This window comes from Bubalus kerabau, chromosome 18 (genome assembly GCF_029407905.1).
Source record: "Bubalus kerabau isolate K-KA32 ecotype Philippines breed swamp buffalo chromosome 18, PCC_UOA_SB_1v2, whole genome shotgun sequence".
Taxonomy (NCBI): domain Eukaryota; kingdom Metazoa; phylum Chordata; class Mammalia; order Artiodactyla; family Bovidae; genus Bubalus; species Bubalus kerabau.
In genome coordinates, this window is record NC_073641.1 from 15,431,064 (window position 1) to 15,446,194 (window position 15,131).

Here is a 15,131-nt window from a genome sequence, read left to right on the forward strand (position 1 = left end):
TAAGTTTAAAAAAAAGGAAATTTAAGGACTCTGTCAATAGCAGTTTGTGAAAAGTTTAGATAAGAAACTTAGTCACAAATTATAATTTATAATTAAATGTTTATATGAGAGGTTCATAATTTTTAATGCCATTAGTGATACAGTCAGTAAAAGCTAAGAGCTCCTACTATTTTAGCCTAGCAGAGTGACAAGTACATAATTTTCTTTGGGAATTTAGCTGCCCATCATTTGCAAGGGAGTTAGCACATATGGGGATTCATATGGCTTTAGGTCTGAGAATAAACACAATGTCAGCTGCTAAGAAACTACATGCAAAATAGCCTATTTCAACAATTCCCTGGGCAAAATGAAACAGGATACAAAGTCAACTGCAACCCCTGGGAAGGACATACTCCATGACATTAGAAAGAAACTTAAAGTTGACCCTTGAACAACACAGAACTTCACAGACCCATTTACACATGGATTTTTTTCAACAGTAAATACTACAGTACCCCATTGTAGTTGGTTCAATCTGTGGATGCAGAACATCAGACCCTGAGGAGGAATCCTTGTTATGAAGGAATTTCAAATAGGGAAAGCTGACTATAAATTACACAGATTTTTTCCACTGTGTAAAGGGTTGGTGCTCCTAATCCCTGAGTTGTACACAAGTCAACTGTGTTTTACAAAAATTTATTATAGTAATATAAAAATTTTAATCAAGAAATGTGTTGACAAACCCAATCGAAAAATGCGTGGAAGATTTAAATAGACATTTCTCCAAAGAAGTCATACAGATGGTTAAAAGGCATATGAAAAGATGCTTGACATCATTAATTATCAGAGAAATGAAAATGAAAATTACAATGAGGTATCACTTCACATATAGTCAGAATGGCCATCATTAAAAATCTATAAATAAAAAATCTACAAAAAATCTATATATAATATATGCTGGAAAAGGCATGGAGAAAAGGGAGACCTCATACACTGCTGATGGAAATGTAAATTGGTACAACCATTATGGAGAACACTAAGGAAGTTCCTTTAAAAACGAAATATAGAACTACAATATGATCCAGCAATCCCACTCCTGGGCATATATCTGGAGAAAACCACAATTCAAAAAGATACATACACCCCAAACTTTACTGCACTATTTACAATAGCCAAGACATGGAAGCAACCTAAATGTCTACCGACAGAGCAATGGATAAAGATGTTGTACATATATACAACAGAATATTACTCAGCAATCAAAAAGAATGAAATAATGTCATTTGCAGCAATGTGGGTGAACCTAGATACTGTCACAATGAGTGAAGTAAATTAGACAGAGAAAGACATATATCATATGATATCACTAGTATGTGGAATCTAAAAAAAAAAAAGATGGTACAAATGAGCCTATTTACAAAACAGAAATAAGAGTTACACATGTAGAAAACAAACTTATGGTTACCGGGGGAAAGGGGTCAAGGGATAAATCTGGAGATCTGGATTGACATATATACACTACTATATCTAAAACATGTAACTAATAAGGACCTACTGTATAGCACAGGCAACTCTACTCAATAATGATCTATGTGGGAAATGAGTCTAAAAAAGAGTGGATATATGAGTATGTATAACTGATTCACTTTACTGTATACCTAAAACACAACATTGTTAAAAACAAAGTATTGACAATAAAAAAATGTAATTTGCTTCTATTTAACAGTATTAATAATAATCATTTTAAACTGATTAAACATACTTAAAATGTGTAATTCGTAAAAATGCAAAGGACAGACAGCAATAAGCAAAGTCTTTAAAATTTTATATACATACCCCTGGAATAAAAGTCAGTCTATTACCATCCATCCAAAATTCTTTCAATCCACTTAGCTGCTCAAGTACTTCAGGCTGTTTAAATGGAAGTGAAGGAGGAAATACATTAATTTATTTGAATATATTTATTTGCCAAAAGAAGCTCCCCTGGGTATTTCTAATAATAACTTTCAGTTTTAAAGACATTTTTTTAAATTATGAGGGGGGAAAAAGCAAAGCCAAAACTCAAGTCTTTCCACTGTGTTATAGTTATTACACAAATATTACTAAAGACATTCCATAATAGCAGATTGTATAAATTAAGCTTTTGATTACATAACAGGTTAAAGTATTTACACAATTAATAAGATCCATTACTTTCAAGAATACAATAAAAGTATACTCTCAATCATTATCCACAAAAAGATGTAGAATTTTAGGAAATCTTAAAGAAAAGCTATTCCCTGATGACTAAGAGGGAGGAAAAAAGAAGGCAAGCTACATCTTAAAAACCCAATCATAAGGAAAAGTATGCAAACCAAGGCATAATAAACCTATTGTGTTATTTTAAGCTTCTAGTAACTACACAGAATACTGTTTTGTGTTGAGGACCAAAAAATTAAAGTGACTTAGTGGACTTGGTCGGAGAAGGCAATGACACCCCACTCCAGTACTCTTGCCTGGAAAATCCCATGGATGGAGGAGCCTGGTAGGCTGCAGTCCATGGGGTCGCTAAGAGTCGGACATGACTGAGCGACTTCACTTTCACTTTTCACTTTCCTGCATTGGAGAAGGAAATGGCAACCCACTCCAGTGTTCTTGCCTGGAGAATCCCAGGGATGGGGGAGACTGGTGGGCTGCCGTCTATGGAGTCACACAGAGTCGGACACGACTGAAGTGACTTAGCAGCAGCAGCAGTGGACTTGGTATTCAGGCAAAATTTACCCTTAGGTTATTCACCCTTGGAGGCTCTTCTGAATGAGTCCTTTAAAGATATTTCCGTTAACCCACAAACCTGTGTCCAATCACTGACATTATGATGGCATTGAGGTGTCATCATATCTCATCACTATAACACGAGTAACACATACAACGCATGTCACTCAGATTTACTGTTAACATATAAGTAAGAATTCTAGGTGTAACTTGGATTAAAAAAATCTCTTTGTGCTTTGCATGTGTGTATGCTCAGTTGTATCTGACTCTTTGCGACCCTATGGACTGCAGCCTGCCAAGCTCCTCTGTCCATGGGTTTCCCAGGCAAGAATACTGGAGTGGGTTGCCATTTCCTTCTCCAGGGGATGCTCCCACCCCAGGAATTGAACTCGCATCTCCGGCACTGGCAGATTCTTTACCACTGAGCCACCTAGGAAGCCCCTTTTGTGCATTACCTGTTACAACTGTAAAGTAATTTTTTTTTAAATGTGTAATACTGGAAGACGGAAATGGTCCAAAATTTAATGATTTTGAATTCTGCTCTGATTTATAAAATTAACAGCAATTTAGAAACTTAAAATAGTTAATATGGCAATAGATTAATACATGTAAAGACAAATACTGAGAAAATATGTAACAGATAATTTATTAAGCACAGAATATGCATTTTTTTTTAAAAGAGTAAAACATCTACAAAACAATTCATCATATATCAGCTTCAATTAAAATACAGAATATGAAAGACAATATTTTAGAAAAAATATGAGATACCCAAAACCACCAGGCTCCTCCAGTGACTTCAGCTGAAAAGCTATTTTAGTGAGCTAATACAATTTCCACAGGACAATTGTGCAGCAACAGTGCTGAGAAACTCTTGTTTTTGAGACTATCACTTGAAACTTGCAACAATTAAAAAAAAAAACTTGTAAACACAGTGCAAAAATTTTAATGATGATTTTTCAAGTTAAGGAGCTTCTCTTCAAAAAACAAATATCTAGCTTATTATCTGAGTTCTCTTGGAGCAATGACTGAAGACAACAAATTGCTTATATTCTTCTTTTCGATTCAGCATCATACTACTTTGGAAACAAAGCAAAAACACAATCCAGAGGTCTAATTACCAACTCGAAAATAACAGCTGTTTCATTCAATGTTTTTCTTTTAGCTATTAAGTAAAATTATAGAGAAGTATGCTACTACTGAATAAATTCCTAAGCAATATTCCCATGAAGTTATTTTTGACTCAAGTTCTTTTCCTGATGCATTCTAGTCTGATGAAAGCTTTTCCCTTATAATTTTTCAGAATTTCTACTTTCTGTGCCAAAAACTATTAATTACCTTTTCCATGGGCTTCTCATTAATTTTACATTTTTACCCTCACTCCTATTAGATGTTGTTATCTGTTTAATTATCCTGTCAAAAACTTTTATATCTTATCTCTCCAAAATATGTGTGTATCTTTATCTGATTTTATACTTTAAAAATGCAAAGAAATAAATACCTTAATTTTCACATTTTTTTCTTGATCAAATGAATGGCTTATGGATAGTAAGGTTGGTGAGAACTTACCACTTCTGTGAATTCATTACTTCCCAAGTCCAGTCTTTCCAGCTGGGTCAGTCTATTCATAGTTCTATGCACAATGGAGTAATAAGGAATTAAGTATACAAAAACAAACAATTACAAGGAAACTTGTAAAATATTCTTATGTATTACCTAATAACATATAGGCTTTCAAATGTTGACAAAACAAAAATAATGATTTTCTAAGAAACAAGTCACATTTAATTTCTAAATAAAAATGAAATAAGTTATTAATTATTCTCTGATCTTGGCTTCTCTCCAGGTTATTTCTATTCTTTTTTATTTTACTTTTTGGCCATGCCACACAGTATGTGGGATCTTAATTCCCCAACCAGGGATTGAGCCTGCGCCCCCTGCATTGGATGTGTGGAGTCTTAAAACACTGAGCCATCAGGGAAATCCCAGGTTATTTATATTCTTAAGATGTAATTGCAGTAATTACACAGACCAGAATACCAGTAGTTCACTTTGCATTTTTTGTTTTTTTCACAGAATAACTTCTCAGATAGTATAAATCAACTAATGATTAGATTGTTAGGTAGCTTCATATTAATTACTACCATTTTTCAAGACTGATGGTGTATTTGTAAAAAACTTTAAGATAATTAACTGAAAATTCCAAGAACAGTAAATATTACATTGTTCTCCACACTTTCAAATTAAATTCAATACAATTCACAACAACGTTTTACATGAATCAAAAATATAATTAGGAGACTGTATTTATTTTAAATTAAAGCTACAATATACCATTTTTAAACTTTCAACTCAATACCAACAGTTCTCTGCCATTACAAAAACTTGAATGTACAAACTGATTTCATGATGAAATAAACTAAGTTGTATTTTATATTCCTTCAATAAAGGCACTTCTTAAAGTGAACTATTAATTAATTCAAATATATTTATGCTCTAAAATTATTATTTTTAGAAAAACCTATTATTTAATAGATTGCTACCAGGTACCCAGATAAGGAACTACATTAAATTAAAAAAAAAATCGGAGGGCACACCATCCCACATGGCCTGGGGGAGGTTCCCCGACTAGTGACTGAACCCTGAACACAGCAGTAAAAGTGCTGAATCCTAACCAACAGACCACACTAGGGAACTCCTTAGGAACTATATTAAATTTTTTTTGCATATGGCTAAATACAATCATCATAATATCAATATATCAATGTGTTAACTGGAAAATTAACATTATTAAAAACCAACAGACTCCTTAAATTATGACATAAGAACACATATTATTTCTATCTTCTCTTGACATTCAACAAATTAGTAATAGAAAGTAAAATAAAATCAGCTTAAATCTCTCTGGTTTTTTAGTGAAAAAAAAAAACATATAATAATTGTAAAGCAATTTATTATGTTGTGCATGCGTGCTAAGTCACTTCAGTCGTGTCCCACTCTGTGCGACCCTATGGACTGCAGCCCACCAGGCTCCTCCATCCATGGGATTCTCCAGGCAAGAATATTGGAATGGGTTGCCATTTTCTCCTTCAGGGTATCTTCCCGGCCCAGAGACCAAACCTGGGTCTCTTATGTCTACCTGCATGGCAGGCAGGTTCTTTACCACTAGTGCCACCTGGGAAGCCCAATTATTATGTTACTCACCTAATATTACAGAAAGCTAATTTTCCCAAACCCTTTCATTTTAAATATGCCATTTCATCGACACTCCTTTAATTTATCTCCCAGTACCAATCTTTCTCAAAGTTGCTTTAACTTTGATTCTCTGAGTGCCTATTTTCAGGTTCTATGAAGTATAAAAATTTGACTTCCTTTACTCATATCTGTCTTTGTCCAGAAAACCTGTAATTCAGTTCCAATTTGCTTTACTACAAAGTGAAAAGATGTTTCCAGGATCTTTCTCAAGAAAGATTAGGTACTAATTCCTACGTTCATAATACTACACTAGGTTGATATGTGAGAAAGGTAAAGAGAGCTGTGCGGAGGGAGTAAGATTGAAAAAAGAAAATATGGTCTTATTTTTCTTAATTCAATATTGTTATAATGATAACACAGAAAATTCACATGTAGCAATTCATTTCATATCAACAAGGGTAAATTTTTTTTTAAGGGTATAAAAACCTTTACACTGGAAAACTCAATTATAAACAATATCCTTAAAAATCTAAGTTTTAAAACTGATTTAGGAAAATATAAATGACAGATATGTAATATCTGGAAATACATTGTAAAATTTTAAAAGCATCTCCATCTCAACTTGCTGTAGCTAACATGGGCATATTTGGTCCTACTTCATTTAAGATCCAGCTTCCTACTTCAAGGAGAAAGTAAAAGCAACCATCCCTCAAATTTCCTTCTGCTTATCTCTAAACTTTCTTTGTATTTAACTCATTTTTACCTTCTCTTCTCCTGTCTCAGAGGGGAAATATACATCATTTGTGTTTTTGGTACTGGGCCCTCCAGGATTAACATGGTATTACATTCCACTAAACTATATATTTAAAACAGCTTTTTCACTGTTCGAATCTTTGATCATAAAAAGATCTACTCACATAACCTGAATGCACATGACTTTCCTGACACATAAAACCATGGCCTCTTTTTAATCTGTGAGGCCTCAAATACTGTAATCATGTCTTTAAAAAAGCAATAAAGAATTACATTTGCAAATACATGAGAGTCCAATCTGAGGTTAAAATTAAAATATAAGGAGATAAAATAAGTGAATTACCTATGATATCAGAGACACCATATTAACTGTAGGCTTAGCTATTTCAGTAAACAATTTATACCCAGATTATTCAAATCTCTTAACAGTCAAATTCTGAGCTAAGGATTCATCAATGCCAATACCAAATCTCCAAAAACTCAAACCTTTTTGAATTTTAATAAGGATAATTCTCCTTTTAATTTATACTAACAGCTAACAACATACACTGTAATCATCTCAGTCTTTTGGGAATCAAAACCATGTACGCTTCTTGCCCTCAGAGATTTATACTCATGGGTTGGAGTGGGGAAGAAGAAGGATCAAGTACATATGCACATGAGAATATGCTAGCCAAGTAGAAAGACAGTAAAATGTATTTTAAAAATTAGACTAATGTGGTAAATATCATAACTGATATAAATAAGATGCTACAAAAGTTGAATACACAGAACAACAAACTCCTGGAAAACAGGAGATGCTTCTATCAAGAGGTGACAACTCTTGACAAATAAATTCCAACAGGAGACTGGGAAGCTTTCTGTAAGGGTCAGATATTTTAAGCCCTGCATATAGTCTCTGTCACAGCTACTTGACTCTACCACTGTAGAGCAAAAGCAGCTATAAACAACATGTGAGTGAATGAATGAATGCGACTCTAATGAAATTTATTTAGAAAAAAATAGGCACTGGGCCAAACTCAACCAGTCTGTAGTTTGCCACTGCCTAAACTATAAAATGGAGAAGGAAATGGCAACCCACCCCAGTACTCTTGCCTGGAAAATCCCACAGACAGAGGAGCCTGGTAGGCTGCAGTCCATAGGGTCGCGAAGAGTCGAAGAGTCGGGCACAACTGAGCGACTTCACTTTCACTTTTCACTTTCATGCATTGGAGAAGGAAACGGCAACCCACTCCAGTGTTCTTGCCTGGAGAATCCCAGGGACAGGGGAGCCTGGTGGGCTGCCGTCTATGGGGTCGCACAGAGTCGGACACGAATGAAGTGACTTAGCAGCCAACTATAAAAGTGGTCATGTATGGATGTGGGAGTTGGACTGTGAAGAAGGCTGAGTGCTGAAGAATTGATGCTTTTGAACTGTGGTGTTGGAGAAGACTCTTGAGAGTCCCTTGGACTGCAAGGAGATCCAACCAGTCCATTCTGAAGGAGATCAGCCCTGGGATTTCTTTGGAAGGAATGATGCTAAAGCTGAAACTCCAGTACTTTGGCCACCTAATGCAAAGAGTTGACTCATTGGAAAAGACTCTGATGCTGGGAGGGATTGGGGGCAGGAGGAGAAGGGAACGACAGAGGATGAGATGGCTGGATGGCATCACTGACTCGATGGACCTGAGTCTCGGTGAACTCCAGGAGTTGGTGATGGACAGGGAGGCCTGGCATGCTGCAATTCATGGGGTCACAAAGAGTTGGTCACGACTGAGCGACTGAACTGAACTGAACTGAAACTATAAAAACACTGTAGTGAATCAGGATGTTTTAAGACATATCTTCAATAAAGGATGTAGACTAGTGCATTTTGAGTCTGTAGATCTATTTTCATTTTATTTTTTGCTCTTGGACTGTCATCTCCTCCTGATGTTAGCTTACCAGTAGGGGGCCTTCCATTCCATTTCTAATTTACAACTGACTAAAACCATACAAGTTCTGAGAACTAGAGTTAATCAGACTTCACACAGAAGACTTTATGGATCTCTTTAAGGAATACTAAGAAAGAACTCTAGTATAGAAATGGGGACCTTTATTTGGGACTCAGGTGAGCTTTACATAGTTATTATTTTGACTTTTGTCACACAAGACTGAGTTCTAGAAAGCTATGAAATCACTAAGAGATGTATAGATTGTTATATTGAACACCACTAATTAAAATACAATGACCACAAATGTAAGTCTTTTAAAATAATTTGTACTCATATTTTAGATAATAGAGAATTAATATTTCTCTTAAGAATTTAAAATGCTGAACTAAATTTTGGAAAAGATAACACCTTTACTTACTTTGGCAACATTTTCAACTGGTTTTCTCTAAGTTCTAATATTTGGAGTTTAGTTAATCTGCAAAACAAATAAAATAAATCAAGCATCTATGACAAAGATGAAGAATTTAATTAATGAATTAATGTCATCCTCTAAAGTTTTAAAGCAACCAATATTCATTGTGTAATTACAATGTGTAGAATCTCGTGTTAAAAATTACACAAAAATACAAAGACAGAAAAGACTTATTTTTGCTCCTCAGAATTAACGGGGGAGAAGCTGCAAAAAATATTTCTAAACATATCCAAAGTAATTGTCCCCTAATGTCAATCCTAATAAACTTTGTGCATTTTAATGAAATCTTCCCCCAAATTATTAGTCATTAGTAGATTAGAGAACAATAATTTAAGTCTAGAGTTGAGGTCTGAGAGAGAAAAATAAAGAAACAAAACAGGACATGGATAGGGAGAAATCCTCTGGCACTTCAGTGATGCACGTTCCAATAAAATTAGAGGATAAATGAGCAGAAGAACTGGTCAAGAAGTGTTTGCTAATGCTGCAAGTGGCAACCATATTAAAATATACAACGTATCAAGTCAGCAGGGTGTATACTTTAAACTTACAGAGTGTTACATGCCAAATATATTTCAATTTAAAAAAGTGGTCCAAATGCCAGACACAGAAATCTAACAAGTACATGAAATGTATGTATGTATACACATACACATATGTGTATGTGTATATATGTGTGTACACAGATCCATATATATGTGTATGTACATAAAAATATAAAGCATTATAATGTGGGTCCCACAGTTCACTGGGCTACAACAATGCCCCAAATTCTTTTTTCTTTATTGAAATACAATTAACAAACAACATTTTGTTGGTTTCAGGTATATAACATAATGATTTGATGTCTGTATATACATCGTTGAACATGGCATCAGAAGATGGAGTAACCACTTGAGCTAAAGTTAACCCACGGTTAACCCTTGAAAAACATGGGTTTCAACTGTGTGAATCCATTCATATACAGATTTTTTCCCCAACAGTAAATACTATGGTACCACACAATCTGTGGTTGGTTGAATCTAATGGATTTGGAACCCTGGATACTAAGGAACTATAGCTGTGGAGGGCCAACTGTAAATTATATGCAGAGTTCTACGGTGTTGGGAGGATCGGAACCCCTAACCCCTGCATTGTTCCAGGGTCAACTACACTGTGAAATGGTTACCAAAACAAGTCTAGTTAACATCTGTCACTATACTTAATTATATAAAAAAAAATGTTTCTTCTTGAGATGACTTTTAAGATGTATTCTCTGAAGAAACTTTCAAATACACAATATAGTATGGTTAACAATAGTCACCATGACCTTGCATCCCCATGATTTATTTTATAAATTGGAGGTTTGTATCATTTGACTACCTTCACTCATTCTGCCCATCTCTACCCACCACTCCACTTCTGGCAAACACCAATCTTTTCTCTGTATTTATGAGGTTGGGGTTTCAGTGGTTATTTTAGATTTCACATCTAAGTGAGACCACATGATATATCTCTCTTTAAAAAAAAAAAAAGAACATTGTCATATTAACACATATTTGGATAGCACTTTCTCTAGTAATTAATTTGAACACAATAATAATTTAATACCTATTGTTCATTTGCTGATTCATCTTTTCATTAGAAAAATTACTCAGGGACTATAATACAACAAGAAGCACAAATTTAAGGAGGGAGCAACTGGCTGGTCCCAGAAACACATTTTTCTTTTCTCTAGAACTTCGATTCCAGTGAAGAAGACAGATAAACCAGTAATTAGATCATTTAAAAAACATGTAAGTGCTGAGAATAAAGCATTCTATCTCAAATATACAAAAATTATTCCAATTTAAACTCCTGATTTTTACGTACTTTAAAACCAAGTCTTAAATTACTTTTTTCTTTAAAATTTTCACTGCTTATTTTTATTTGGGAAAATAAATTTCAAGTCAAAGTAACAAGTGCTGAAGAAACTATAAAAACTACAATGATTGGAAATTATTACAAAAGAAGAGCCCACAAAACTGTAATTAACAGTATTACTAAAGCAACCTGTAGTCTGGTAAACTTGGCAAAAGTTTTGTTAACAGCTAACAAGAGAAGGTTTTAGAAGAAACTATAACTTACCTGCCAAAATTAGCTGGCAAGAACTCAAGGAAAGCATCATTCAGATATAACTGGGTTAAGTTTAACAGCTGAGAAAATCCATCAGGAAGCCTATATAAAATAAACCAGAATTTAAACTTAATTCATATGCAGAATTTTAGCTATTAAAATCTAAGAAACAGTCTAACCAACACATTTTCTTAACAGATAACAGCTATCTCTTTTATGAGTGATCCTCAAATTGAGATTTACCTTTTATAATAACTTACAGCTTCAATGTTTGTATCTTATCATTTTGTAAAAAGGAAGTAAAGCAGTATTTGTCTCAATAAGATAAAATCTGCACATAACAGTCAACTATGAATGAACCTCAACACAGAAAAATGTATTTGGGACATGACTATGACATCAGCAGGCAGTCTTGAAACTCACCTTATCTAACATAAATTGAAAGGACTAGATAAAGAATTCTAAACTTTGACAATATTGACTTTTGTTCTTGGTGCTTAGTTGCTAAGTCGTGTTCAATTCTTGTAATCCCATGGACTGCAGCCTGCCAGGCTCCTCTGTCCATGGGATTTTCCTAGGCAAGAAAACTGGAATGAGCTGCTATTTCCTTCTCCAGGGGATCTTCCCGACCCAGGGATTGAACCTGCAACTCCCACACTGGCAGCTGAATTCTTTACCACTGGGCTGCCTGGTAAGCCAGCTGACTTTTGCTGCTGCTGCTAAGTTGCTTCAGTTGTGTCGGACTCTGTGCGACCCCATAGATGGCAGCCCACCAGGCTCCCCCGTCCCTGGGATTCTCCAGGCAAGAACACTGGAGTGGGTTGCCATTGCCTTCTCCAATGCATGAAAGTGAAGTTGCTCAGTCGTGTCCGACCCTCAGCGACCCCATGGACTGCAGCCTTCCAGGCTCCTCCGTCCATGGGATTTTCTAGGCAAGAGCACTGGAGTAGGGTGCCATTGCCTTCTCCAGCTGACTTTTAGGGCTGGATAGTTTTGTGTTGCCAGGAGGCTGTCTTCTGCATTAGCACCGTAGCCTCTACATCACCTGAAGCTAGCACTGCCCACCACAAGTTGTGTAAACCAAAAAATGTCTTCAGAATTTACCAAATGACTGTTAACAGCAAAACTGTCCCCATTTGAGAACTACTGGTTTCAATTATTTTCCATTTCAATATTTGGTCCCTAAATAATCATATAAAGATCATGTAATTTTATAATGACCAAATGAGAACTAATATTAAAAGCTGAATGACATTTAGGGTCATATAAGAACCTATAAATAACTTTGCCTTTATTTCCTCTGGCTAACAAAAGAAATTACAGATCTAGAACTTGATGCTAGAATAGTATTTTCAGGTAAAGGTAAAACATCATCTTTACATGTTTGCCTTTACATGTTTGTCTATGTTTGGAAAAACCTTTTCAGTTTGTACAATAAGTCCCTTACACACAAATCTTGAAGTTGTGAGCTTTCAAAGATGTGAACATGCATCTGCAGGTTCAAACCTAAGAGTTCACGTGTCTGGAATACACTGTCATAAGCATGCATCCTCTACAACTGGTGTGGTTCTGTGTACTTTACTGAAGAGTATGATATTCAGTACAGAAGTAGTATGGTATCTTTATTTCAAGCCCAGGATGTGCAGAAGCAAGCATAAAAGCAGCACTGATGGAGCTGGTAGGACTGTATTTTTCTAGGTACTATACTGTAAGAGTAAAAATGTTATCTGTATATTTTGTTTTTTTTAATGTATTTATGTGGAAAGTATTATAAACCTATTACAGTATAGTACTGTATAGTCGATTGTGTTAATTGGGTATCTAGGCTAACATGAATAAACTAGCCTTATGAATGTGCTCTCAGAATGCAACTCGTTCATATGTAGGGGATTTACTGTAATATGTGAAAGCTGGTTTCAACTTTCATTTTAGCTATACTAAGCTATGCTTTACAATATTCATCTTTTGCTTTGTCATTCTATTTTTTCAAAATTTAACAGCTCTGTTACTAGGAAAGCATTCTGCTTCAAGCCATTATGATCACAAAAGAATATGTGTGACCTTTGGTATATAATACAACCAATCACCTAGCTTTTTCCTTTTTTGTTTTTAGCTTTTTGACTTTTCAGCTTCTCTTATTTTCAAAATTTTGAGTGTGCCACACATTGGATGTGCAAGTGAAGACATTCTTATATTGCACAAGTAACACTGAGCTAAGGAGGCCTAGATCCTAGTCTCATTTTTGACATTAACCATAGGACTTGGAGAACAACACTTGCATTATCTGTATGGATGTCAAATTTACCCTTGTAATATACGGGGTTGGGAAGAGTATTAAAAAGGCTCCTTTTTAATCTAAAACTAAAATTTTGTATAGATTTAAGACTGATATTAACTGTTGATTAAAATGTAGAAAGTAGTATTCTACTTTATCATAGTTGCTTTATTGACATACTATAATTCAACAGAGAAGAACTTACTTGGAAATAGGATTTACACTGGCCTCCACAACTGTCAAAACTTTACAATTTTTTATATTTTCTGGAAACTCTTGTATTCCTAGAAAATGAACAATTAATCATTATCTGTAAAGAATCTATTAATTACAAAGGAGAAAATCATAACAGTATTAATAATAAATGTACACTTTACAGATTCAAAATTTATCAACAGAGTAGAATCTCGATAAACTGACAACACCAATGTCAACCAAACAGAATCACCTCCACAAAAATTTCTCTCTTCTCTTCCACCTCTTTATGACTACTGCTCATTATCAGACACGACTAAGAAACTGAACAACGACAAACTATCTCGTTTAGTTTTACCCTCCTTTCCTTCTCGCTGTTCATCAGAAAATCAGTGCCTTCTCTGTGTGGTGTTAGGGACACAAAATTCAGAATAATCAGCATTCTTTGTGTTTTCACATAAAAAGAGGCACTACTTTAAAAAATTTTTCATTGGAGTATAGCTGATTTATAATGTTGTGTTAGTTTCTGCTGTACAGTAAAAGTGAATCAGTTAAACATATACATACATTCATTTTTTTAAAGACTCTTTTCCTATATAGGTCATTACAGAATATTAAGAAGAGTTCCTTGTGCTATACAGGAGGTCCTTATGGTCCTTATTATTTATCTAATTTTTATATAGTAGTGTATAAAAGAGGCATTACTTTTTAATTCCTGGGTTCCAGACTGAGCTGGCCTCTAATACATATAGGGTAACAAAGCTGAAGGCAAAGCTGAGGCTAAAAGAGGTATGATAGAGAATATGCATCAGATATGCCAATGGACATGCCTGAGGCAGTTATACATCAATACTTCTGCAAAATACAACACAAACGTGACAAGTCAAATTATGGTAGAAGTTTCTAGGCACTTAAAATCTTACCTCAACTTGTCTCAGCAAAAATAGAGCAACAATAGTTGAGTTAGCAACAATCCACAGACCAACTTTAAGTAGTACTGTTGTAATCCAGACTAGGAATGCAAATTAATAACTTAAAAAAAAAATGTTCCCAAAATTCTATTAATAGAAAACTCATTCCTTCACTAACACATGATTACTCCAAAGGGCTGACACTGGAGGATCACTTAAGGCTCTGTCAACCTCATGAATGTACTATTCTAAGCAAGTTTATTACAGAGCCAACCACAGAATTCCAGATGATAAAAAATGAAATGATACAAAATCATCAACTGGCAAACACTACAGCAATAACTGATCAGTCAAAACTTAGCAATGGATGCTAAAATTAGTGGGTAAAAGAATGAAGAAAAACAATATATCGATATCGTTTCAAAGCTTCTCCCCCAAAACACATACTATTTTTTAAGAGGGGAAAGAGTAAAGAGCTCTCACAGGCACCAACCACTTCAACGATTTAAAAGGCAGCAGTTACCAGTATCATCACAGAGCAACTCATCTTCAGATGCACTGAGAAGGGGCGCAACACCTATGTTACATTCCTTCCC

The 15,131-nt window shown here is 34.8% G+C and overlaps 1 protein-coding gene across 13 annotated transcripts in view; it reads right to left on the minus strand.

Moving 5' to 3' along the window:
• The window catches only part of ERBIN (erbb2 interacting protein), a 129,968-nt gene that overhangs the window by 46,926 nt on the left and 67,911 nt on the right, over positions 1 to 15,131 (minus strand). For all 13 annotated transcript variants that reach the window (XM_055554804.1, XM_055554806.1, XM_055554805.1 and 10 more), the window contains 5 exons: positions 13,635 to 13,713; positions 11,167 to 11,256; positions 9,010 to 9,066; positions 4,300 to 4,363; positions 1,816 to 1,890 (listed from right to left, as the gene is read on the minus strand). In XM_055554804.1, the coding sequence (XP_055410779.1) occupies positions 1,816 to 1,890; positions 4,300 to 4,363; positions 9,010 to 9,066; positions 11,167 to 11,256; positions 13,635 to 13,713 (365 nt within the window). The remainder of the gene's footprint in view (positions 1 to 1,815; positions 1,891 to 4,299; positions 4,364 to 9,009; positions 9,067 to 11,166; positions 11,257 to 13,634; positions 13,714 to 15,131) is intronic.